General features: G+C 58.4%; 1 protein-coding gene across 8 annotated transcripts in view; it reads left to right on the plus strand.

The window, feature by feature from the left end:
- The window catches only part of NTNG2 (netrin G2), a 63,147-nt gene that overhangs the window by 8,369 nt on the left and 28,270 nt on the right, over positions 1-26,508 (plus strand). For 7 of the 8 annotated variants that reach the window (XM_042964459.1, XM_042964460.1, XM_042964461.1 and 4 more), the window contains exon 3: positions 16,484-17,127. In XM_042964459.1, coding sequence (XP_042820393.1) covers positions 16,484-17,127 — 644 coding nt within the window. Of the gene's footprint in view, positions 1-5,387; positions 5,432-16,483; positions 17,128-26,508 lie in introns of those variants that run through there. The other variant, XM_042964462.1, reaches the window with a different exon arrangement.

A 26,508-nucleotide genomic window follows, 5' to 3' on the forward strand; every position in this document is an offset into this window, starting at 1 on the left:
TTTTGGCGGAGGCCCAAATGTTTTCCATGGCAACCGCGCCTACCTTCCATTCGCACCAGCACTGTGCCTGGTTCCAATTTCTCCCCATCCTCGCCAGCACTGGGTATTTCTCGTTTTTGTCTTTTTTTATTGTGGACACCCTAGCGGGTGTGAAATGGCATTTCATATGGTTTTGACTCGCCTTTTGCTCTAGTGACTGATGGTGCTAGGCGTCATGTGCTTATTGACCCTTTGTATACCTTCTTTTGAGAAATATCTATTCAAGTCTGTTGCCCTGTTTTTCATTGGGTTGCCTTTTTATTGTTGATTTCTATGTGTCCTTGACATATGTTAGGTGCTAGATCCTTATCAGATACACGATTTGCAAATATTTTCCCCACTCTGTGGATAGTCTTTTCACCCTCTTGATTGTGTCCTTTAATGCACATTTTTTCTTTTATTTTACTGAAGTCTAATTGATCTATTCTTTTTCCTTTTTGTGTGTATGCTTTGGATGTTGTATCAAAGAAACCATTACTAAATTCAAGGTCAGGAATGTTTACCCCCATGTGTTCTTCTAAGACGTTTACAGTTTTGGCTCTCGTGTCCAGATCTTCGATCCATTTTGAGTTAATTCTGGTATATATTGTAAAAGAAGGATCCAGCTTCCTTCTTTTGCATGAGGACAGCCGGTTCCCCCAGCACCATTTTGTTGGAGAGACCGTTCTCTCTCCATTAAACATTCTTGTCACTCTTCTCGAAAATCCATTGACCGTAGGCGTGAGGGTTTACGTCTGGGATCTCCATCTTTTCTGTGGAAACACTGAGCATTCCAGGCCGGGTGTCTCCTCAGGCGCTCCCAAATGCCCTGCATGGGAAACTGTAGTCCCCATTTCACAGATGAGCAAACTGAGACTCCAAGACTGAGGGGAGAGTCCGGGCTTGAACTCCGATCCCGGGTATTTGACAACGATGCCATGGTGAGGCCCGAGGCATGCTCCCCACCTCTCCCCCTTCTCACCTCCTTCCTTTCCTCTTCCGCTTCTCCTTCCCCCCACCCTCGACCTAGCTTTTAGGCTGGGCTGTTAGCTTTGATGCCCAGAGGAGGATAACTGGGGAGCACCTCCCAACCCGTGACTTCTCTCTGGTCTTGGGGTAGCTCCTCTCCAGCTTCCACAGCACCCTTCCCTGACCCACTCAGCAGAGCAGAAGAGTCTCTGTCTCCCACCTTTGCCCCACGAAATAAATGCTGCCGACAAGTATCTTCTGTCTCAAGTAGGGAGTGCAGTTTGGAAGGGGTCTTAAAGGTTAGAACATCAGTACGTGTGAGCAAATTACCGCGGATCTGGCAGCTCAGGGGAAAGTGGGCTCCTTGGACCAGGCGGCTGGTGTCCCTCTGCCCCGGTCCCGGGGCCCTGAGCCCCCTGCCCCCCGGGGCCGTCCTAGGGCCCCCCATAAACACGACGTGAAGCTGCTGGGCAAATCCAGCTCCCCTCATTTCCTGTGTGAGGGCAAACTGAGGCCCAGCAGGATGGAGTGACTTCCTTGGGCCCCCGGGGAGGGACAGCAGACCCAGGGGAGGGACAGCAGACCCAGGAGGCTCCGCCATAGGCCCACGGCTCTCCTGAAAGAATGCACCAGAGCCCTGGGGACATGAGGCGTTCCATACCAGATCTCCATCTGTCCACTCGTGACCTCACTTGATGGCGTTTGGTGGGGGACACGGGATGCCTGCCTGGAGGCTGCCTGCAGCCAGCAGGTGCCCAAGCTGCCCCTTTAGGGTACGTGTAACATAACGTCAACGCGTTTGCCTTCTGCCCACCCACCCCCACCCCCAGGTGAGCTCTCACACATGTATGCGGCCCCTGGTGACCGGGCTGTGCTCAGAGCTGGCTTTCCCGGGGCCCAGAGGGCTCCGAGGCCCCCATCCCAGCCTGCCCCCCCTGCCAGGCTGTGGTTCTCCCGGCTGCAGCAGCACCACGGAAGGTGGCCAGAAAGGGGACCTGGGATCTCAGGGCCCAGCTGTGGAAGGGTCACCTTCGTTAGAGAATGCACCCTAGCTCTCGCTGCGTCCCTCCCATTGATCTGCCTTCCACACCTAAACCTGGGGCCTTCTAGAGCTACCCCCCGCCCCCCGTGAAAGGGACTCGGCCCGTCATCAAGGATCTGGCACTCTTGTCCCCCGGCTGTTTGCCCTGGGTGCCGCGGGACCATTTGGGTCCCTCCATCCCTCATCCCGGTTCCTTCCTTCGGCCCATGTCGTTTGTCCACTTGACTCCAAGTGTCGACCAGGGAAATAAAAGGAAATGAAACACGACCAGGGCATTTCCCCCTCGGTCATAGCAGAGTCTGTTGTTGGGCAAAGGTGAAAAGGAGGCCAGTGAGCGATGGAGCCTGCACGTTACCCTCGAGCTGCCTTCCTCTGCTCTAGCCCAAGCAGATGGCGGCGGCCAGTTGGGGTTCTTGGGGCGTCCCCTCCCTCTGGGAATCAAGAGACAGCCCGAGGCAGGTGACGGTAGAAGGAGAAGCCAGCTAGCCACGGGGCACCCTGTCGCTGTCCCTGTCCCCACCCCAGGTACCATCCCAAATCCCACAGCTCTGGGGCTGGCACCGTGCTGAGTCCGGGCTCCCCACTGGACTGGTTTCTAGAAGCTGGGTGACCTCAAGGCAGGTCTCGAGGTGGAGAGTTCCTGTCGGCTGGTCAACCTCAGAACCCCACTGCGTTCCCTGATTCTGCTGCTAACCTTCGGGACCTTGAAACTTGGAGAGGGAGCGGGAGAGAGGGGGGAGCAAACCAGTAAGGTCCCAGGCACCCAGGAGGGACCCAGAGGGGACAAACAAAGCAGGAGACCAACCCGTCCCTCAGCAGGGGCTCCTGCCTCGGGGGTTCAGACCCCTTTGAGAGTCCATGGTACTCCTGCAGGAACAGGGCACGCACACACACACACACACACACACACACACAGGTGCGCGCGCGCACACGGTTACAAGCACACTGCCCTGAGTCCACTCGTGGACCCCTATGGTCCTGCTGGGGGGCCCTCATGCTCAGGGAAATTAATGCTTTCCTTCTTGTAACTGACTGGTCCTATTGTCTGAGGATTGTCTTGATCCTCCCCCCCCCTTCCCCCTCCTCCTCCTCCTCAGAGAACCAATAGCTTGCATTTATTGAGCGCCTACTGTATACCAAGCACTTAACCTCACCTAACCTATTGAACCCTCCCAGAAGACTTACGGTAGATCCCATACTTATACCCATTTTGAATAATGAGGAACCCGAGGTTCAGAGAGGGGAGGCCACTTTCCCAAAGTCACACAGCATTGAAGCAGACGAGCTCGGCACCTCCGCCTTGGGCCGCCCGGACCCAGCACTGAGCCGCTAACCAGGCCATTTAGCTGATGGGAGGCGCTCCGAATAGCTTAGCGCCTGATGGGTTGAGTTGGTTGTCATCTGTGTGTGGCCCTTCGTGTGGCCCTTCGTGCTGGGTGAGCATACTGTCCCTGCCAGCCTCTCCTCCCCCAGCACGCCCTGTCAGCCCCAGGAGGGAGGGCTGGGGAGGAGTGAGCAATGGTGGCGGTTACCCCCCCCACACCCCCCACTGCCCTTTGAGACATGACGGAGTCTGCAGATCCACTTAGCTGATAATTCACTTATCATATCTACTTGGCAGTGTGTGTGCTCCCACGCTCTGGGGAGACGGCTTTGCCTGGAGGAACCTGAGCTGTTTTTCTGGGGAAAGAGTGGGAAAAAAAAATACACCCAACAATGGACAGTAATGGACCTAAAAATAGAGGGGGGAGAGAGAACCACGGGGAGGGGGGAGCGTGGCAGCGTCTGCCTTCCACCGCCTTCCACCGGGCCTGTCTGCCTGGCTTGGGCAGCCCGTCCCTTCCCACCAGGGATCCCCAACAGTCTGGCCGCCTCTCAGCCTGGGGGTAGCGGTAGGAAAGGGGGGCTGGGGGCCGGGTGCCACCGCCAGATGGAGAATTGTCCCGCGGCAGGGTCCTCGGGGCAGTGGCCTCGAGCTTGGCTGCACGCTGGAGTCTCCTGGGCAGCTGAACCGCCCCGATAGGTAGGACCCATCCCAGAGGGCGTGACGTGGCTGGTCTGGGGGCCCGGGTGCGTCTAAGGTGAGAACCACGGTGAGCAGCGCCTCTGCGTCAGGAAAGGGGGTCCGATTTTGTGCCTGTCTCCTCCGTCGGTCCCGTGTCTCCTAACCATTGGGGCGGCCTTCTTGAAGGCTCCAAACTCGGGTGGGCCGATGGGACTGGGGGAGTGGAGAAGGCAGGGGCCGGGTCGCTGTGCAGATTCGAGGCTCTGCTGGGGCCTGCATCCCACGTGCCCGGCTCTCAGCCGGCTGCACGGGGGATCCCGTGTGCTCCCTGCCCATCCTGCACACGGTCCCCGGGATGGGCCTGGGCACCGGGGTTTAATTGGACTCCCCAGGCGGTCCCGGGGCACCACCAAGTGCCCCCATTTCAGCCCACCATTTCAGCCTTTCCCAGGACCAGCCGGATCCCTTCCGGCCTTAAGCATCTTGTCATTCCTTTAAATTCAAAGGCCAGAGAGGGAGAGAGTTCGTTCTCGGAACCCGTCCTTGCCCCTGACCTGCGGACGCCCCAGCCTTGCTCTGGCCTCTGGGGGCTGAGGGGTGCTGGCTCCCGCCTCGGGGTCCCTCGCCCTTTGTTCTCAGGTTCTTAACCCCTCTTCCCGGAGGAAGGCTGGCCAGCCACAGTCAGGGCCCTGTTGCAGCTGCTGAATGTCAAGGCCGCCGCTGGCTCCAGGCCGCCCCTTTGCCCTTATCCCCTACATTCCCTGCCAGGCCCCCGGCCTGCCAAGTGCATTAACTCGTCTCTCCCTGTGCAAATTCTGCACGTCCAGACTGGCCTTTACTGGGCCTCGCTGCACAGGGCACCCCTCCTCACAGCCTGGTTGAATCTTCCTCCGCCTGTCTGTCCCTAGCCCACCCCTCCTTCCGGGCCCGCCCTTCCGAAACCCCACCTCCCCAAGGAAGCCTCCCTGACCAGCTCAGCCCAGTTCCCCTCCAGGCCTGTCACCTGGGCCACTTTGGGGGACCAAGCCAAGGGTGGCTTCTCTGGCGGTCACCGTAGAGTGCTCAGTGCCCCCGTAAGGGGTCAAAATGCCCGGGTTACTAGAAGTGTGACCTTGAGTCGGTGCCTGGCCTCTGGGGGCTCCACGTCCCTCGCCTATGCATCAGGGGTGATGGTGATAGCAGGCCTGACGTCATAGAATGCCCAAACCCGACCGGGCATCCGAGTCACGGCGGAGGGGTTTGGTTGGTTGGTTTTGCTTTTAACCCGGAGCCGAATCTCCGGCCTGAGGGCCCAGGAATATTTGCACGCCCTCCCTTCCAGGAATTTTGATGACCAGCCAGGCCTGACTGCTGCTTTGCCGGGACTACTTTGCAAACAGGACATGCGGGAACAGTCGGTAAGGCTATGTGACTAAATCCACGAACGGACCCTCACCAGCTCAGCCTCGCCACCCCTGCCCTCTCCAAAGGATTCATCCACAGGGTGGTGCACCTGTCCAAGTGTGCCCAGCTGTTGCCCAGGCTGCCCCCCCACTTCTTAGCTCCTCAGAGACCAGCAAGAAGAAAGCCTTCAAGGTCTCGGCTTGTGGCTGTTCGTACAGGCAGTCCCCATCCCTCTGGACGCTGTGTCCACTCTTGCATCTGTGGCCCAAAAAGCCATGAAATTGCTCCTAAACCAAGGAATGACTGCATGGCGAGGGACAGGTAGCCTGCTAGGCTTCCCATAGAGCACGTAATTTGCAATTTGTAACACCAGTTCTGCCTTTTGCCCACCGAGGTCCCATCGGGCACGGTGCCTGCCCGTGCCTCCGTTTCCTCATCTGAAAAACAAAATGAGGACTTGTGCCTTAGCTCGTAGGATTGTCACGCGTAGAGAGGAGGAAGTCTCACGTGAAAAATCATGATCCCAGTTGTCCAGTGACAATACTCAGTGTGGAAGTTTAAGAAAAGACAGAAACAAGGCAGAGCGGGGCGTGAATGGTGGGGGCCGGGCAGAGCCAGGACCCCTTGGGGTTTGGACTTTATCCGAAGGGGTGGCCTCTGGGGCTCAGCAGGGGAGTGTGGGGGAGGGCTGGTAGTGGCAGGGCAAAGGTTAGGGGAGGGGCTTCGGATCAAGCTTCGCACCTCACCCCTCCCGGACCCTCCCCTTTCAGTGGGTGCCCCTTTCGGGACCACCGAGGCCCCATTGCTCTGCTCTTCGGCAAGGAGGCCAAGGTCTGCTCTCGGGCTGGGGGGGGGGCCGCTCCGCGCTCTGCCCTCCACCCCCACCCCAGCATTTAAGTCCTCCGTACCACTTTTTCTTTCCTCCCTGATAAAATATTCATGTCAGCAGAGCAGGCCCTCTTTGGGAAGGCTGCATGCGTGTAGCTTCAGCTTTGCACAAGCTTTTAAAGAGCAGGCGCGTTTCCTACTCTCTAAGCATTTTCTGAGTCCTGAATCAATAATGCACTTTACCCGGCTTCTCTGGATGTGGCTTTTCTCCTCCCCGCACCCTGCCCCCACCCTGCCCGGTCCCTCCCTCCCTCCCTCCCTCCCTCTCTCTCTCTCTCTCTCTCTCTCTCTCTCTCCTCTCTCCCTTTCTCTCTCTCCTTTCTTTCATCCCCCCATCTCTCCTTTACTTTGCAAAAAGGTATTAAGCAAAAGCATCCGGCTGTTTGGGTGGGGGGGCCTCGGGTGGGGAGTGGGGTGTGCTGGGAGGGGGCACGGAGAGCAGGGCAGGCGGCTCCCTGGCCGAATGGGTTGTGTCTGTGCAGGAGGAGGCACCGAGCCTTCCTGCTGGCCCTGGTGGGGAAGGATTTGAGCTCCTGACATGGGGGAGGAGGAGGGCTTGGGCGAACCCAGCTTCTCTAGATGGTTCTTCAAATCAATTAGAAACTGTTTACTGCATAAGCAGAGAAAACAGGACCAAAACGCAAAAGCAAGGGGGCCTGGGGCAAAGAAAGTACGTGGAGTGGGAGCCAAAATATACTGCCAGACTTTCTAGGGAGTTAGCAGTCTAGTTTGGCCTATCTGCTTCTTATGGTAATGAGTTCCCTGTCGCTGGGGGTGTGCAAATGGAGGGGAACCGTTCCTGGTCTGAGACCGATGCCTGCACGTGCCCGGTCAGTGATGTGGTAGCAGGTGAGGGGCTGGGGTGCCGAAGCCGCCCGTGGGGGGGACCATAGGGATCGGTACAGCCTCCCTTCGGCTGGGCTAGAATTCCCCACCCCGAACATTCCTAGAAATCTGGCTGTGGGAAGAATCCACATATGCCCAGGGCAAAACGGAATGCATCCTTTTTTTTTTTTTTTTTAAGAGTACAGCAGCCATCGTTACCCACAGTCAACCGTGGTCTGGAAGCGGATGATCTCCCTCCTGGCGTTGGGCCAGATGGTGGCCCCACGCTGTGTCCCCGTGCCCACATCCCTCGCCTCGCCACACCCCGTCACGTAGGCCTTTCGTCGCCTCGTATCACGAGAGGGGCGAGGACAGCACAGGAAGAGTGAGAGGGACCACACTCAGATAACTTTTGTGACCGTGATTGGTTATGACTGTTCTATTTTATTGTTAGTCACCATTGTTGCTCTCTTGCTGTGCCTAGTTGGTAAATGAAACTCTATCATAGTTGTGCGCTTACAGGGGAAAACGGCATGGGCTGCCTGCCTGACCCCGTCAGAAGAGCACACAGCTCTTGATCTCGGGGTCGTGAGTTGGAGCCCCACGTTGGGTGTAGAGATTTCTTTTCTTTTCCTTTTTAACGTTTGTTTACTTTTTGAGAGAGAGGGAGAAACAGAGCAGGAGCAGGGGAGGGGCAGAGAGAGGGGGAGACAGAGAATCCGAAGCAGGCTCCGGGCTCCGAGCCGTCAGCACAGAGCCCGACGCGGGGCTCGAACTCGCGGACCGCGAGATCGTGACCTGAGCCGAAGTCGGACGCTTCACGGACAGAGCCACCCAAGCGCCCCCTGGGTGTAGAGATTTCTTAAATAAAAACAAAAAGGTAGGGGCACCCGGGTGGCTCAGCCAGTTGAGCGTCGTTCTTGATATCAGCTCAGATCGAGATCTCGCGGTCGTGGGATCGAGTCCCGCATTGGGATTCTCTCTCTCTCCTTCTTTCTCTGCCCCTCCTTTGCTCACAAGCTCGCTCTCTCTCTCCGCCACCCCCCCATTAATAAATAAATGTATGTAAAAATAAACATTAAAAAAGAAGAAAAAAACCAGTATATGTGGGGTTTGGTACTATCTGGGTTTTCAAGCATCCACTGGGGGTACTAGAAAGTATCCGGTGTGGGGGAGGTGGGGGGGAGACTGCTATACAATTTTAAGCTCCTGGAGAGATTAACTCTTGTCTGGCCAGAGCCTTGACAAGGCCCCACCCATCCCCTCTGGCTCTTCAGTTGAGGGAGGAAATCAGTCCTACTGGACCTGCCCTCCTGGTGAGTGGGGGTTTGACATTTGCACCCTTGTCCTTCTGACCTTGGCTTCCCAGCTGACCCTCTCCTGGACAGTCCTCCGGGGCAACCTGATGCCCTCTGGTCACCAGAAGGTCTTGCTGGCTGTGTCTGTCGGGGAAGCCAGAGGTGGGGCACGGGACTGGCGGGTGGGGGTCCCTGCTGGCTTCTAGAACCAACCTCAGCCGTCTGCTCCCACGGCTGTCGGAAGCCGGCTAGCCACACAGTCCTCCCTGGGTGGTGCCGGGCAGGTTGCTCACCCTCTCTGAGCTGCGCCGGAGCAAAGAGATTGACTGGCACGGGCGAGAAGGTGCCCTCATGAGTAAGGGCTCGACAAACACTCTCGTGGCAGCCAATGGCTGGGGGTCCTCATGCAAATCGTCACTGGGGAGTGTGGGGAACGGGTAGGCCGGACCTGGTCCCTGCTGTCCTAGAGTGCAGTCCCAGTCACAGAAGGTTCTGGAAGGAGGTAACTTGTAGGCAAGGTTGAAGTGAAAGGCCTCCCTTTCCTCCCACACAACTTGGGCAACTGGAACAGTGGAGAGCTGATCTGGGCAGCTGAATAACTGGGGTCAGGGCGGGTCCGGGGGGGTCTGAGGTGGACCTTTGACCAGGAGAAGCCCACTGTGGCAGGTGGGGAGCCGGGGGCTGGGGGCGAGTTGGGGGGCTGTCGCCGTGGCCTCTGGATGCTCATTGCCGGGATGGATGAGGCCAGGGAAGGCCCCTTGTCCAGGCTCCTGGCCTTTCCTATGAGTAATGGCTGGGCTGGGAAGAAATGGCTCCAACAAGAAACCAAACCAAAAAAGAAAAAAAAAAAAAAAACCAAGAGGAGCTGCCCTGGCCAGCGACAGCTCTGCCCTGAAATGCCATTCGGGTCGCTTTCTGCTGATTCACGAGCAGGGAGGGGTGACCTTGCTTTGGTCCAGGCTCCAGCTCAAACAGAAACTCAAAAGGGTGAGGGAGAGAAGCCTGCGGGGCCCGAGGGTGTTGGGGAGGGGGGAGCCACAGAGACAGGGGTCACTGGAACCCCAGGAGGAGAGGTCAGGGAGGGAGGGGGTGGGGAGCCAGGGACCGCCAGGGCAGCTGGAATTAGAATCTGCTCGCGACAGAATCTCGTTTCCGCTTAGTTAATAATTTATCCCCGCTGCAACTTCTCTTACCAATAAATAGGAAATAATTTGTTAGGGAGAATTCCCTGGGCACCCTGGCTTTCTCCCTGGAGTGGAGGGAGGAGGGGTTGCCCTCCCTCTGTGCCCTTCCTCCCAGGTGGGGTGGGGGGCCGAGGAACGTGGACTCGGCGAGGTCAGTGTCAGAGCTCGATCATTTCCCGAATGGGGAAACTGAGGCACCGACAGGGCAGGTCCCCGCCCAGGGTCATACGTGGGGTTAGGGACAATCACCTGAATCCCAGATCCGTGACCCTATGGGTCAGGGGACTTGGGACTGACTGACACACCTGCCCAGGCTGGAAGAGTTTCCCCCGGAGTTCTAGAAGCATCCTGCAAGGTGGAGGGACGGGCTGGTTCAGCTGCCTGTTGCCTTTCCCCTACCTTTGCTCGCCCAAGTCCAGTTCTGCAAGAGGGAGCTGGTGCTGCCTCGCCTGACCCTCAGAGCCCTCGGGATGCCTGGTGATGGCCCTGCCCCTCGTCCCTCCGCCTTGGCACCCCTCGCCCCCCACCCCTCCTCAGGGCTCTCCTTGGCAGCCTCCCGCCTCCCACCGGCAGATGCCTCCAGCCGCGCCGAGGTTGACGGGCTGAGCATGAGACAGTTCAGTTGGCAACTCGGCAGACAGGTTCAGAAAAATCTGTCAGCTGCTAAACTGTTCCCTGGGCCTGCCCACACGCCTGGGTGGCAGAGCCATGGGCTGTCTGCCTCCCCGTGGAACCCGACTCTCAAGGGAGCGAGCGGCACGGGTCTGGGGGCGGTGGCGTCCTTCCCTTTTGGGCGAAGGGCATAGTTTCCTGCCACATCACCGAGCCCGACTCCCTGGCTTCTTGTCCCACTTGGCCCCTTCGAAGCAGTGTGGCCTTGCGGCGCCCGGGGGGCTCAGTGGGTTCAGCGTCCGACTTCGGCTCAGGTCACGATCTCGCGGTCCGTGGGTTCGAGCCCCGCGTGGGGCTCTGTGCCGACGGCTCGGAGCCCGGAGCCCGCTTCGCGTTCTGCGTCTCCCTCTCTCTCTGCCCCTCCCCCATTTGCGCTCTGTCTCTCTCTGCCTCCCAAAAATAAATAAATGTTCAACAAAGAAACAAACAAAAAAGCAGTGTGACCTTGAGACATTGTTCAGCCTTTCCTCCTTTGTAGACCGTAAATGTAAGGACCCCATCTTCCAGGACGGCCCACGCGTGGGGTGTGGACCGTGCTGTTTGCCCAGCTGGCGGCGGCCGTGGTGCTGTCCCTACACCCATCGCTGGCGAGCCGGGGTCACGCAAGGTGCTTGCCACGCGGAGCCTAGTGTGATTCTCACGGGGGCCCTGAGAAGTCAGCCCTCTCGCCCTTGCTGGACTCTGTCCACTCCGCCAAGTTTTCCCAAGCAGCCCCGAGGGTCCCGGCTGCAGGGAGGAAGGAGGAGGGTGGGGCCGCTGCCCTCGCGGGGCTTCCCCTCCAGCGGGGAGGTGCGGGGGTTTGTGTGTGGCCGGCGGGCGCCTGGGGGAGTTCTCTGACACTGCTGCACACGTCACCACGGCCCGCCCCGTCGGGGATTGTTCATCTCAACCCGGGGTAGGATGCGGGCCCGTCCTCGCAGAGCTGTTGGTTCCTCTCCCCGAGGCTTGGTTACGGTTTCAGTCGCTGCCCCCGCCCAGGCTCCTTGGTCCAGACAGCCAGACCTCCCCTGGGCACGGTTACCCCCATCCCTGCTCACAGTTGGCTTTCCTGCTCGATTATGTTTTTCGCCCGAAGCTGTCGTCTACACTGCTTCCAGGCTGGCTTCTGACTCCCAATGGCAACCACCACCGCCCCCGTCGCCCCTTTGCACAGAAAATGACATAAGAGCGAAAGCATCCGAGAGCCCGCGGATAGGTTTGAAGATCGTGGTACGAAATGGTTTCTCCGTAGGATACTTCTTCCCAAGCGACTCCTGCTCGGTGTGTCTGTCGCTTTGTTCCCACCCCGTTCTCTGGTGCTGTCGTCCTAGCTGGCTGCCTTCCCCTCGCCCTGCGCCCCTGCCCCTCCCCACCACCCCCACCCCTCCTGGGTGTGTCTGCAGAGATAGGAGAGCCTGCAGCCAGGCAGGTAGGACGGGCTGGGCTTCCCCAAGGTTTCCTTGGCTGCATCCCGCTGTGCTCAGAGGAAGTGACGTGGGGGGTGGCACGTCCTCGGGAGCACTGACCGCCCGGGGGGATGCTGGGAGTCTGCCACGTGGAATGGGTGCCCAGCCCTGGCACACGGTTAGCGCTCGGTGAACGGCGGGATCGCTAGGCTCTCCCGAGCCCGCGGTCCCCAAGGCAGCCGGCGGCTCATGTGAGGCTCTGATTTTACTGTTAATGAGCCGGTTGCCCTCAGCGTTACTTCTTCCCAAGGAAGGTTGCAAGGAAAGCCCCTGAGCGAGTGTGTCTGGAGCTGCTGTTGAATAATCGTTGCTGCAGAGACGTTTTCTAGGTATTTCACGCGCGTTATGTCACAGGTTGGATGAGAAACGTAACATTCAGAGAGGTAAAGCAAGTTTCTCGAGGGCACACAGCCTCAAGGGATGGAGCTGAGATTAAACCCAGGACTTGTGGAGCTCCAAGCCAGTTTCCTTAACTGCTCCAGACTCCAGAACCGGGGCTCCTAAATGGGGAGATGGGACCCCATGAATCCCCAGGATTTGATGCAAAATGTGGTGTGTGACTTTTTTTTTTTTTTTGGGAGAAAGTTTCAAAGCTTTTAATTAGGGACATGATTCTTATTTCTTTCGTTTTTTTTTTTTTTTTTTTTTTTTGGTGCTATTCGTAAAAGGTCTAAACAACTGATTACTGCTTTTGATAATATCAGATGTTGGCTTTGGTATCATCCTAAAAGGTTAAAGCCGTGCCTCAAACACCCCCTAACTTTCTCTCTGGTATGAGGCCAGGTATTAGACACTAGGCATTATTTGGACTGTTTGTTTCATTATTAGCCTGATCTCACAGAGACGGGTGGAAATATGCAGACTGAGGAAGGAGACGCCGACCCTCCAGCCCCTCCCTCGCACCTGCTGTAATGAGCTGAAGCACAGCCCTTGGGACGGGGTGGGGGTGGGGGGCTTGGGGTAAACTGGGCCCCTCACCCCAGGCTCCTCCTCGGGACCCTTGCTAGGGGAGAACAGAAGGAACGCGAGGGCCAGAGCCTCGCCCTTTGGGACGGACGGCTGGTTCCGCGTGGACATCGCCTTCAGCAGGGGACACGCCTCGCACCCCTAAGTGGTCAAATGGAATTCAAAGATCTTGGGGCGCGAGGGCAGGGCGGCGGAAGGAAGAAGTGAAATGGGAGAGAGGCGGAGGGACTTGTGCTGGCGATGGCTTGGGATGTATTTATCGTGCTCGCTGTTGATTAAGCCCGTTCAGCAGCAGGCGCGGGGCTGGTAAATGCACAGGCTGATTCATTACTTTCTGACCATCTGCTTCCCGGGCCGGGGGAGCGGGGGGCCAGAGGGCACTGCAGGTGAAGGCCGCATGGTGGGTCGGCAGCCGAGCTGGAGCCCCCCGTCCCCTGGCAGAGCGGGCCGTGTCAGTCTTCCTGGTAACAGACAGGCTGACGCAGCCGGCGGTCGTGCTGGATCCGATGTCCCCCCGTGGGGTCCCCCAAGAGGCTGGGCAGGGGAGGTAAGGCAGGGGGGTGGAGAAACACCGGGGAAAGGTGAAGTGTGGGTGAGTCACAGCAGTTAGGAGGGTCGACAGGAATAATATCGACATCCGACCGGAGATAGAGGAGTATTAACCGAAGCGTCGTTACGTGAATAACTGATTAATATGACGACCGTAATAGCTCTAATTTAGTGACCGGCTACTGAGGTCCAGGCCCTATACAGAGGCTTTCCCACGCTGTCCCAGATGAACACCCTGATAACCCAGGAGGGATGACAAAGGAACGGGGTTTAAATATTGAGTCAGGCAAGGAGGGCTTCCTGGAGGAGGTGCATGGGGGTAGGGCTCTGAAAACCCCGAGGAGGGAGAGTGGCCACAGGAGCACAGACTCAGAGGGGAGAGGAGATGAGGCAACCAGGGAAAAGGCACAGCCTTCGGTGCTGGATCGATGGGAGTCATCCGGATGCGCACGAAGTATGATGTCACCTGGTGACGGCGTGCCGGAGACCAGGCTTGCAGAGAGAGAGCCCCAGAGGGAGCTTCTGGGGAAATCATAAAAAACTCACAATTCAGTCCTGCCCCTCTGAACTGTTGCTCCCACCCTAACCTTCCTTTTGTCCCCAACTTGGGGATGAGCCAGGTCCCGGGTGGCTTAAACAACAGAAACGTATTTGTTCATGTCTCTGGAGGCCCGAAGTCTAAGATCAAAGTTGGTGTGACCCTTGAAGCCCCAGGCAGGTCTCGTGTCTTCTGCGGCCTCTCTCCTCGGCCTGCAGATGACCACCCTCTTCCTTCTTCTTCACGTGGTTTTCCCCTCTGTGTGCACGTGCCTCCGGTGTCTCTCTGTGGACCCAAACTTCCTCTCGTTACAAGGACACCAGTCGTGTTGGATCAGGACCCATCCTCATGGTCTCATTTTTTTGTTGTTGTTTATTTATTGTTGAGAGAGAAAAAGAGAGAGCGTGCATGAGTGGGGGAGGGGCAGAGAGAGAGGAGAACACAGAATCGGAAGCAGGTTCCAGGCTCTGAGCGGTCAGCGCAGGGCCCGACACAGGGCTCGAACCCACGAACCGCGAGATCATGACCTGAGCGGAAGTCGGACGCTTAACTGACTGAGCCACCTGGACGCCCCTTAATGGTCTCATTTTAACTTAATCACCCTTTAAAGGCCCCTATCTCCGCCCAGTCACATTCCGAGATCCTGATGTTTAGGGAGGGATTTGGAGGGAGACACAAGTTAGCCGTTAACAGGGTACCAGCAGCAGTAGAAGGGGAACTGGGGGTGGAAAGCGTGAGATTGCTGGGGGGGTGGGGGGGTGGGGATGCCAACCTAGGGTCCTCTTGCCCCCAGTGTCCATGTGTGAGCTCTGGGGCGTCTCCATCCCAAATGGCATGACCAGAGCCAGATCTGCCTCTGGATTCCGCTGGGGGCCGGCAGAGGGACTGGGGCAGGGGCTGTCCCCCCAGGGGGGCTTGTTTCCTCTAGCCCTCGCAGCCTGCTGGCCTCCTGCCACCAGGCCTGGCCTCTGCAGGCCGCTGGGCCATCCCCAGGGAGCCTCTCAGCCCCCTTCCCATTCAGGGCAATGGCCCAAGGTCACTCAGCTGGAGCTCAAGGGAGCTGGGACCCCCCACGAGCAGAGCCAGATGCCTGTCCCTGCCATGTTGCAAAGTCACCCGCCTTTCAGGACACCCCTGAGGTTGTCTAGGACAGGAGCAGGCCTCATCCTCAAACGCGACCCCCTGTCAAGGGGACCTGGGCCAGTCCCTCCTGTTCTCCCGTCTGCTGAGCGAGGAGTTGGACTCAGCGGCTTACCCCTTCCATCCCGAGGTTTGCACATCCTGAGGATCAGCGGGCCCGGGCCAGGTGAGATGGACAGCGGCACCACGGGGGACCAAGGACAGAGCTATTTTGGTCAAGGCTTTGTGGAGCCTGCCGCAGTAATCTCCGGGGCCAGCCTGCCCACCCAGGACCCCGGGGCGGCCTGGGAACTCGTCCCCCACTAAAGGGCATCAGCGGTGATGCTGGCCGGGGCACCAGCCCGGCCTCTCAGGAGGCAACGCGCCCACTCCCCCCGTGGGAGCCGGTGGCTCATTTTGGAGGGAGAGACTTTAACTCACATCCACGCTTTTTTGTCTCTGAGCAAACCAGAGACCTGAAATATTCATCAAAAAGGGCCGTGAGCCGTCTGGGCACTGTGGTTCTTTGTGACGGCTTTTTTTTTTTTTTTCTTTTTTAATTAATAGCCTATGTTTTAGAACAGTTTTGGGCCTACAGAAAACTGAGCCCCACGGTGGAGAGAGTCTCCAGGACCCTCTGTCTCCCCATGAGCGGTTTCCCCTACTGTTAGGGTATGCACTGGCCTGGTGCATCTGTGACAGCTGAGGGGCCACATCCATGGCTGGGAGCGGGCTGCCCGCCTCCTGGGGGGCAGGCGGGGAGGAGGCAGAGAAAATGGGGGGCCGAGCCAGCATCCCCCCCTCCCCCCACTGAGCCCGCCAGGCCTGTGCCAAGGCCCCGGAAGTGACCCGCCACAAAGATACACCCTCTTGAGACTCACCCAGCAACCTCCCGGCGCACCCAGACTCCGCATGAGGTCTGTAACGGAGACGTCATGCCTGACGCCGGGTGGCGGTTCAACCAATATTTGCCGTGACTTTGACTTTCTCGGGTTGCTTTAAACGGATGGTACCGTTTAAAGTAGGTCAGGAGGGCATCTTGGGGTGGGAGATGTTTAAAGGGTGAAGAACGTGAGTAGGAATTTTCAAGGCCGGCAGAGAGCGGGAGGGCACGTCGAGGAGAGGGAATATCGTCTGCGAAGGCTCAGGGGCACGGACACGGCGGGAGTGGAGGACAGGAGCCCGGGAGGGGGAGACTGGGCTCCAGGTATACGGTGGAAGGAGAGTGCTGAAGAGTTGTGTTGAAGAGGTAGGACTTCATCCCGCGGGCCACGAGGAGCCCATCGCACATGCTCTCCCTTCTCGACGGTCTGTATTTGGAGTAGGAGCCAGTGTGTGTTTCCTTGGGAAGCCGTGGGCCTGCGTGACTTCGTGTGCCTTGGGGAAACGGGTACGGCTTGCCGGCCCAGGAGGGGCGCCCGGCGCCCGGACACCAGACCACGGGCCCCCCGACCTCCCGGTCGACACCCGGGCACGGCGGTGGGGGGTGGGGGGGGTGGGGCGGGGCCGGGCCGGGCCGCGGCTCCCCGGGGCCGCCCCCCGAGCGGCCGGCGCCCACCCCTGCCGTCTCCTCCCCCTACAGGAGAACCCCTACCTGTGCAGCAACGAGTGCGACGCGTCCAACCCGGACCTGGCCCACCCGCCCCGGCTCATGTTCGACAGGGAGGACGAGGGCCTGGCCACGTACTGGCAGAGCATCACGTGGAGCCGCTACCCAAGCCCCCTGGAAGCCAACATCACCCTCTCGTGGAACAAGAGCGTGGAGCTGACAGACGACGTGGTGGTGACCTTCGAGTACGGCCGGCCCACGGCCATGGTCCTCGAGAAGTCCCTGGACAACGGGCGCACGTGGCACCCCTACCAGTTCTACGCCGAGGACTGCACGGAGGCCTTCGGCATGGCCCCCCGCCGGGCGCGCGACCTGCCGGCGTCGGGCGCCCACCGCGTGCTGTGCACCGAGGAGTACTCGCGCTGGGCGGGCTCCAAGAAGGAGAAGCACGTGCGCTTCGAGGTGCGGGACCGCCTGGCCATCTTCGCCGGCCCCGACATGCGCAACATGGGCAACCTCTACACGCGCCTGGAGAGCGCCAAGGGCCTCAAGGACTTCTTCACCCTCACGGACCTGCGCATGAGGCTGCTGCGCCCGGCGCTGGGGGGCACCTACGTGCAGCGGGAGAACCTCTACAAGTACTTCTATGCTATCTCCAACATCGAGGTCATTGGCAGGTAAGCCTGGGGGGGGGGGTGGCGGGGGGGGGGGCGGCGGGGAGGGGCGCGCCGGGATGTGAGCTGGTGCTCAGGACGTTACCTGGTTCCCGGGATGTGAGCTGGGACTCAGGACAGTGCCTGGTTCCCGGGATGTGAGCTGGGACTCAGGACAGTGCCTGGTTCCCGGGATGTGAGCTGGGACTCAGGACAGTACCTAGTTCCCAGGATGTTACCTGGTGCCTGGGATGTTGCCTGATTCCTGGGAGGTTAGATAGTACCCAGGATATCACCTGGTTCCCAGGATGTTACTGGTTCCTGAGATGTCACGTGATTCCTGAGATATCACCTGGTTCCCAGGATGTTACCTTCTTCCTGAGATGTCACCTGATTCTCAGGATGTTATGTCGTATTTCACCCACGAGGCTGCTTGTGGTGGCCACACGGGTTTTTCCGTGGAGGGAGGTGAATGGTGGATGATAAAGGCCCCCCGTAGGGCCTGGAGGGCTGGAAGGCCTAGAGGAGACCAGCGGAGCTGGGCAGTGTGGGCAGGGCTTGGGTGAAAGCCATGCGCTCAGGGAGTGCTCTGTAATTGTCCAGCAACTCAGTGAATTGGTGCTTGTGTCTGGGGGTCCCCGAGACCACCCTCGGGCCTAATGATTTGCTGGAAGGACTCCCAGAACCTGGCCAAACTGTTACGCGCTCAATTACGGTTTATCACACTGAAAAGAGATTGAGATCAGCAACAGGAAAAGGTGGCCTGGGCGGGCTCTGGGGGACACCGGTGCGAGCCGGCGCGGTCCTGCAGACAGCACTCGACGCTCACGGCAATAATGCGCGATAACGTGTGGAGGCGTGGCAGTCGGGGAGGCTTGCGCCAGCCTTGGCATCCGGGGTTCGTGTTGGGAATGGATCACGTAGGCATGGCTGACTGCCTGTATGTTTGACCTGGGTCTCCCGTCCCTTGACCCAGAGCCCCCTGCCGTAAATCACATCATCGCCATCCGCGATCTGATCTGTCCCGAAACCCCGGGTGCACAAAGACGCTCCTACCAGGCAAGACGTTGCAAGGGCTCGGAGGCTGCCTCCCAGAAGCCAATCAAGAAATCAAGAGCCAGACTTTTCTTGGGGATATGCGGGGTGTGGATAGCCCACACCGGCCGCGTTAATCCTTGACTCGGAGCTTTGGGGCAGGAGATGTTTTGAGGCCACTTTTGGGCGGAGGCAAAAGACCATCATAGGTGAAAACAGCCTCTGATCCCCAGAAAAGATGGCAGAGGATGACACGTCCCCCCTGCTGTCCGGGCCATTCGTTCACCCTACAGATAAGGCGCTGGTCTGCAGGGGCAAGTCCTCTGTCCCTGAGCCAGCTCTGTAACTCCCTGGTGTGCACTCGGGGGAGAGGCTCGGGGAAGCCCGGGCCCTGCACAAGCAAGGGGTCAGTCACAAGGGACAGGAGCATGTGGCGCTCTCCAGCCGTGACTCCGGGCCTGGCAGCGTCAGCATTCCCTCGGAAGCCTGCTAGAAATGCAAATTCTCGGGCCCCACACCTGACCTCCTGCATCAGAAATTCCGGGGGCGGGCCCAGCACTCTGTGTTTCCACGAGCTCTCCCGGGGATTCTGAGGTGCGCTCAGGCGTGCGAATCCCTGGTGTGACAGTTGGGAGGATGGCCGTGGGGCCGGACAGGCTGGTTGGCTTTGCCAGCACTTCTGTCTACTGGCCGGGAGACTCTGGACAAGGGCCTCTCCGTGCCCCAGTTTTCCTGTCTGTAGAATGGGGATGATAACAATCGCGCCCCTCTCACTGGGTGGTGACGATAGACAGTTAAATGGTGGGGCGTAATCAGGAGTCGGGAGCACGGGTTAGGCCGCATGGGCCTGGCGACATACGCTGGGGGCGTCTTTCCACGGCTGGAAAGGCCACCCAAGCCCAGAGTTACTGATGAGAGGAAAAAGCAATTCGTTGCCTGCCGTGTCCAGGATAAGCCCATTTTTGTAAAATGTATACTATACCCGCGTGCAGAATTTCTACATCTTGGGTGTAGGCGTCGGACGGAAGTCTGCCCGGGCCCGGGAAGAGCCTCACGGGTACAGGTCAGGGCTGGAAACTTCGTGGGCTGACAGATCACTGTGGTCCTGCCTGCAGAGCGGGGCTGGCCAGGGAGGGGCGGGCTTTCGTTTTCAGCTTGCGAGTGCACGTCATCTTACTTGGCCCACGTGTGTGTGTTCCAGGGGGGCCAAGACAAAGGCAAGCGGTTGTTTAGGCGGTTCAGTTCAAGGCCGGCAGGTGCGCATACAGGGGCCCGTGGTTCTGACACCCGTGACTTCTAACCCTCCCCCGCTTGGGGCAGGTTCCGTTCACTCAGGAATGTTCTCGAAGCCACCTGATCTAGGGCCACCGTCGTGGAGGCCGGGGGTCGAGGATCCAGCTTTCTGATCCGAGTCCTGGGCCTCTGGTGGCCTCAGGCCGCCCCGGGGAGGCAGTGGTTGGTATGAGACCCTCCCTCCACCCAGCAGCCCCAGCTGGCTTAGCAGCATCGTGGTGGAAACCAGATCTCCACACCTTTTGGGGGGGGGTGTGTGGCCGCTTTTCTCATCTGCCTCGGGCTGCTGCAGGGGACCCCCATCTTCAGGAGTCTGGTCAGTGGTCCTCCTTCCACCTTACTGGGGGATCCAGGGCCGGACGGGCTGGGTTCTGACCCTGTCCCTCCGCACCCCTCTCTGGGCCTCAGTTTCCCATCTGCAGCCTGAGGACTGGGACGCGTGGAGACCACGTCTCCCTGGCCAGGTGGCAGGCCGGCCCCTGCTCGGCAGCTCCCGTCTCCCCTTGGCACTCAGCCTCCGCGGGCGGCGGGGATCAGGCATAGTGGTGGCAACAGGACGGCAATCAATTCACAGATAAAGTAAGTACTCTTCAGGCGGCTGTTTGGCAGGAAAGCGACAGCTTGGCTCATCGATTAATTAGGTCTGGTCAGATGGTTCGGCAAAGGGCTGCGACTTCCTCTGCTCTTTTTTGAATTCCTGGTGGGAAACCCCAGCTGTGGCCGGGAAGCCAGACAGGCCCGGGGAGACGCCCAGATGATGGCCTTGACGTTCCTGAGTGGGCACCTGGGGACTGCCCGAGGGCTCTCGGGCTCTGGGATCTCACACTGAACCCGTTCTGGGATTCCCTGAGAGTTTCATGGCCCAGAGTGCCTCCCCCCGCCCCCGTGGCCTGGCAACAATAGTAGCTGGTATTTATTGAGCATTTGCTGCAGTCACATTGGCGGAGGCTCGCGGAGCTAAGGGCTTCGTGCGCATTTTCTTATTTAATTAATAGTCGTCTGATTCCCCAATGGTTATTGCATTGCTAAGATCCCCTAAGCCGAGAACCCGGCATTGAGCGAGCCGGACCTGATCTCCACCTCGTGGAGCTTTCCCTACAGAGACCGTGCTCCCCTCTACCTCGTGTTCTCACCTGAGGAGGCTGAGGTCAGGGAATATAAGGAGATCACACAGTTAAACTAAACACCAGACACCCAAGAGCCAATGCAAGCGTGTCCAAGCTCAAGTCCGTCTCTATACAGGGCCATCTCGCTGGCCCCCTCTCCCAAATCCAAAGGTCTCTGGTACTGTGGTTGCTCCCGCCCTGCCACGATTGTCAGCTATTTGCAGCTTCAAGGGGGATCCAGATTGGGGGTTGGGGGGAGTGCAGAGGCACCTGGCTGCTGGGGGGAGGGGGGAGGGGGACAAAGCAGCTGGAGGAAGCCCCTTCCGGAATGAGGAAAGGGTACAGATCAGGGGTGAGAGAAGGAGCAGATGTCACTACACCCCCACCCAAAACAGGATCCAGCACCTTGAAGCCTCTGCCCCCACTGGCCCTGCCTCCCCGCGGACCCTGGCAAAATAAGCCTTGCCGGTCCTGCCCACCCTGGGTCTGGGATAGAGAGAAGGCGGGGGTGGGGGTGGCGGGGGTCCCGCTTCCTTATTTACTCACGCTCCTGGCAGGCAGGAAGGGGACGGGAGCTGTTTTCTCCTTGCACAGTTGGGGAAACTCAGGTGTGGAAGCAGGGGTGCAGCCGAGTCTAACTGTGTGGCAAATCTGGGGCGACATCTGGATTTGAGAAGAAATGTGACCATCCCGTTGCTGTCCTTGGAGTAGAAACAGAGCCCCCACCTCCACCCCCAAGTGTTTCAAGCTCAGCGAAGCCCAAGCCCGGCCAGATTCATACAGGAGAGGTTTTTAAGACGCCACGTTCCCCAGCCCCACCACAAAGAGCTTTGTTTCCCTTAAGCGGGGAAGACAGCATCCCTGGACAGCGTGGTCCAGGAGAGACAACGGGGAAGGGTGTGGTCTGCGGAGAAGTGGGGACCCAAACAAGAGACCCAATATCGCCAGGCCTTCTGCGATAACAAGAGAAGGCACGTAGCGGATACCTGCGTAAAATTTCGTGATTTTTAAAACGTGGGCACCTACGTCGACATTTTTTTAACCCCCCTGTCCAGGTAAAACAAAACACACTTGTGGCCCAGGGCGGCTCATGAGCGGATGGCGGGCCCCTCACGCTGTGAGATTTTCGTGTCTTAGGCGTGATAGCGTAGCTGCTAGACTAAGAGAATTCAGCAGGCCCCTGGCCAGGGTGGGCATCCGGGAGCTGGGCCACGGGAAACATTGCCAGGCCTGAGCACTCTGGGTCTAGGACAGAGAGTGGGCGGGGGTCATCCTCTTCCCACCCCCAAGCCCTGACCAGGGGCAAATTTGTCTGCTCAGAAAATTCTTAGAGGCTCCAGGGACCCGGTCCAGTTGGGCCTTTGGCAGCTGGGGACCGGAAAGGAGGAGTGAGTTCCCTGTTCCTGGAGGCATTCAAGCCAAGCAGGGTGGTGTTTGTGGGAGATGAAGGAGACAGGTCCTGTGTGTCAGATTAAGGTCCCGTGCACCTGTTCCGTACTATAATAACTGTTGATTAAGCCAACCGGAGCTTATAGAAACCGCTTAAAGATTTGGTGGGTGTCAGGTTGTAGGCATTTCGTCCTACCCAGGAGGAGGTTGGAGAGGGGGAGACAGAGCCGAGCCCAGATGGGCATGTCCGACCCCCAAGCGGCCAGTCGCCCCCGCCCCCCGCCCCGGGTGTTCTTCCCTCCCCCCTTCCCCGCTTCTTGCCTTCTTGTCCTTCTTCCACAAACGTCTTGTCCCTATTGATCACCCGGTAACTGGAGACGGACGGAACTTAGGACGAGAATAGAAACCTCGGAGGGAAGATTTCTGCTCTGGGTGTGAGCGTGGAGGGCAGTGGGCAGGGGCGCGTGCAGCAGGGGGAGAGGCGCCTTCTCCCTTCTGACCCTCCTTCTAGTCTCTTCCCCGGCCTTTCTGCAGGGAACCGGGGTGAGAAGGAGTGTGTGAATTGTTCTTCCTGGGCTGATTCCTTCTCATGCTGGGACCCCACTCGGGGCAGAGGGGGCGGGCCCCCCCCTTCAGTGATGTTAACTGAGCCCTTCTCCCGGGACCCGAGCACCCTTCTAAGTCACTTCTGCGCTTCCTCTTTGAGTCCTGCCCCACGAGGGCCGTCGTCCTGGGATAGATGGACGTGCCCCGCAGAAAAAAAGAGATGAAGAAGCGTCAGAGAGCACGTAGAGGAACGGAACACGCGTTGTCGTGGGACGTAAAACGGTGCGGCCGCTGTCAGAAACACTTTGGGGGGGGGTCCTCAGAACCCTAAATAGAAGCCACGTGGTCCCGCAATTCCACTCCTTGGTATCCACGTACAAGCCCTGAAGGCGGGGGCTTGCAGAGATGCGTGTGCGCCCGTGTTCACGGCAGCCGAGGGTGGACACAACGCGAGTGTCCATTGACCGACGATGGGTTAACAAAATGCGGTCTGTGCACGTACCGTGGACTGTTCGTTACTCAGCCTCCAAGCGGGGGGACATTCTCACACCTGCTGCAACAGGGGTGAGCCCTGGGGACACTGTGCGAAGCGAGATAAGCCGGACACAGGGGGACGAGTATTGTGGGACTCCACTTACGTGGGGTACCTGGAGAGGTCAAAATCGTAGCAACAGAAAACAAGATAAAGGCTTAGGGAAGGGGGTGTGTGTGCAGAGTTATTGTTTAGTGGGGAGACAGTTTCTGTTGGGGACGACGTAAACCTTCTAGAGGCGGACGGTGGTGACGTCCAAATGCTACTGAGCTGTTTACCTAAAAACGGCACAGTAGTAGATTTTATGCATATGTTACCTCGGTTTAAAAAGACATAAGACTCTTGATCTGAGGGTCATGAGTTCGAGCCCTACATTGGGTGTAGAGATTACTAAAAACTTAAAAAAAAAAAAAAAAGAAGAAACAGATGGGTGGATGGCTTCCATATCGGACCGTCTGGGTGCAAATCCTGCCTCGGGTGTCACCCTGGGTAGGTTACTTAAGTGACTGTGCCCCTCCTTTCCCACCTCCATGAAATGGGGACGGTCACCCTGGCGTGAGATGAGCCACGATGGCCGTGTAGAGCCGTGGCTGGGCCCTGGTGAGCCCGTGTAAGTACCAGCCCACCGTTAGGCCAATAAAACACCAGATCACAGGCTACGTGCGTCCCGAAGGTCCTTCTACCCGGGCTGGGGACTTGGAGGAGGGCCACGGCGGGCTTTAAGGAGCCAGGACTCCCTGAGCCACGTGCTGAGTGTCGTGTGTGCTGTGCGTGGTCAGCCTGGAAGAGGGGCCCCGGGTTTTATGCCATTCTTAAAGGGGGTCAGGGATCCCCAGTGTTCGTCGAGTCGGTTTTGGGGGGGGGTTTAACTAACTCACATGAACTCCGCTCCCCGGGGATGGAGATTTCGTTAGGTGTGGTTCACACCCCTTTAGCCGAATCTGCCGAGCTTCCTGAACCGTTGCCTCCCACCCGAGAGTGGATGTGCGCGATTAACGCAATATCGCCCGTCCGTGGAGACCCAGAGGGAGCAGAGCTGTGCTGAGGGGTGCGTGGGGGTCCCCCGCCCGGTGTGGCTCCTCTGGCTGCCTCTGCTCTGCTCACCTGACCGGTGTGGCCCCATCTCAGTGCCAGGCGGCAGGAGGGGCCCCTGGCTTGGCCGGGTCACAGGAGATGTGGGGAGCCCCACAGGTGGGTTGGGGATGGGACCGTGGACAACGATGTCTTCCCAGTGGCGCGGGGAGAACAGTGCGCCCCTTTCCCTCGCCGACGGAGAAGGATTTCCTGAGAGTTTTCTCACCATCATGTTAGTTCATTCAACAAATATTTTTTTTAGTGTTTATTTATTTTTGACGGAGAGTGAGACGGAGCACGAGAGGGGGAGGGCCAGAGCGAGGGAGACCCAGAATCCGAAGCAGGGTCCAGGCTCCGAGCTGTCGGCACAGAGCCCGATGCAGGGCTCGAACCCACAAACCGTGAGATCATGACCTGAGCCGAAGTTGGACGCCCAGCCAACTGAGCCCCCCAGGCGCCCCTCAAGAAATATTTTTAATGGGCACTTTTATTCATGTCCTAGGGCCACCATAACCAAGTGCCACAAACTAGGTGGGCTTAAAAAAAACCTGAATGTGAGGCGCCTGGGTGGCTCAGTTGGTTGAGCGTCCGCCTTTGAATCAGGTCATGATCTTGGGGTTTGTAAGTTCGAGCCCCGCGTCGGGCTCTGTGCTGACAGCTCGGAGCCTGGAGCCTGCTTCGGATTCTGTGTCTCCCTCTGTCTCTGCCCCTCCTCTGCTTGTGCTCTGTCTCTCTCTCTCTCTCAAAAATCTCTCAAAAATAAACATTAAAAAAATTAATTAATTAATTTAAAAAAAAAAACCCTGAAATGTATCGTCTTAACAGCTCTGGAGGCTTGAAGCCTGAGATCCGGGGGAGGGCAGGGCCAGGCTCTCCGAAATGTGTAGAGAATCCATGCTGCCTCCCTCCTGCACCCCCGCCCCCCAGAAGTCTCTGGCACCATCTACATCTCCGGCTCTAGATACGTCACCCGGCCCTGGCCTCTGTCTCCTCCCCGCTGTCTGTGTCGATCTGGTGTGCTCAATGTCGCTCTTCTTGGGAGGATGGCAGTCACGTTGGATTAGGGCCGCCCTACTCCGTATCACCTCCTCTTGTGTCCGAATCACATCTGCAGAGACCCTACTTGCGTATAATTTCACGTTCACACGCACCAGGAGTTAGAACCTCAGTATCTCTTTTTGGACAACACAGTTCAATGCGTGTGCCTGGCTCAGCCAGCTGCTGCATGCCCAGGAGCCTCCTGGGCTTGTGGTCCAAAAGGGAGATGGGAGTGAACGAAACAAACCACCCCAGAGGACTAGAGGTGCTAGGAGGGGAGTATGACGGTGGGCGGCGGGCAAGACCGGCCTGTCACCAGGACCCAGGTGGTCGGGGAAGGCCTTCCCAGGAGGCAGCTTTGAAGGCGAAGCCTCAAGGGTGAGTGGGGCATTTCCAGCAGGAGGACAGCAGGTGCAAAGGGCCTGAAGTCAAACACACGGTGTAAGAATTTCACGTGACGTGGCTACAGTGTGCGTGTGCCATAAGGCAAGAGCAGAGGGGACCTGGCCGGGTCTTGCCACCCCTACAGCTCTGGGAGGGGGTCGGTTTTATTCTAAGTTTGGTGAAAGCTGTTGCCGGATGTTAGGGAAGTGACGTGATCCGACTTCTGGTGCTGAGACATTTGAGTTGGGAGGGGACCTGAGAGAGGCAGGGAAACCAGGCAGGTTCTCCCAAGACTGATGGTGGCCCGGACTGGTTCTGGTGGTGGAGGTGGGAGCCGCAGGCCGTCTGGGGATGGGGGGGCCCTTGTCAGGGGTTCACCGGGTGGCTGGTGGGGGCAGGGAGCAGGAGGCACCCAGGGGACTTCCCGGGTTCTGTCTCAAGACACTGGGTGGATGGAGATTTTACCCGGTCATGTGTGGACGGCTGCGAGGGAAGAAGGAAGGGGAAGGAGGAAGTCGTTTTCACATTTTTCTATTTTATTTTTTATTGTATCGTACAGTGAAAATCATACCTCCTGGGGCACCGTTCCGTGAATTTCAATGCACGTATAGATTCACGTGGCCGCCACAACAGCCAAGACCCAGAACACGACCATCTTCCCATAAATCTCCCTCCGGCCACCCCTTTGTGGCCCCCCCCCCGCCCCCTCCCCTCAGCTTCTACTGATCTGCTTACCGTCACCACAGTTGTCTTTCTGAAAATGTCCCCTACCTGCCGGCACGTGGCACGTGGGTGCCTTTGAGGAACATCACGTCGTGGCCCGCCGAGCGTGGCCTTTTTTGTGGCCGGGTGGTGTGGCACCGTGGGATGGGTGTCTGCGTTTCCTGTAGCCATTCGGTCACTGTTGAGATATTTCAGCTGCTTTCAGTTTGGGGCAATTACGAGCTAAGCTGCCGTGATGGTGCTGGTAAAGGCTTTCAGGCGAACGTAGTTTTCATTTCTCTTGAG

This window comes from Panthera tigris, chromosome D4 (assembly GCF_018350195.1).
Source record: "Panthera tigris isolate Pti1 chromosome D4, P.tigris_Pti1_mat1.1, whole genome shotgun sequence".
NCBI lineage: Eukaryota > Metazoa > Chordata > Mammalia > Carnivora > Felidae > Panthera > Panthera tigris.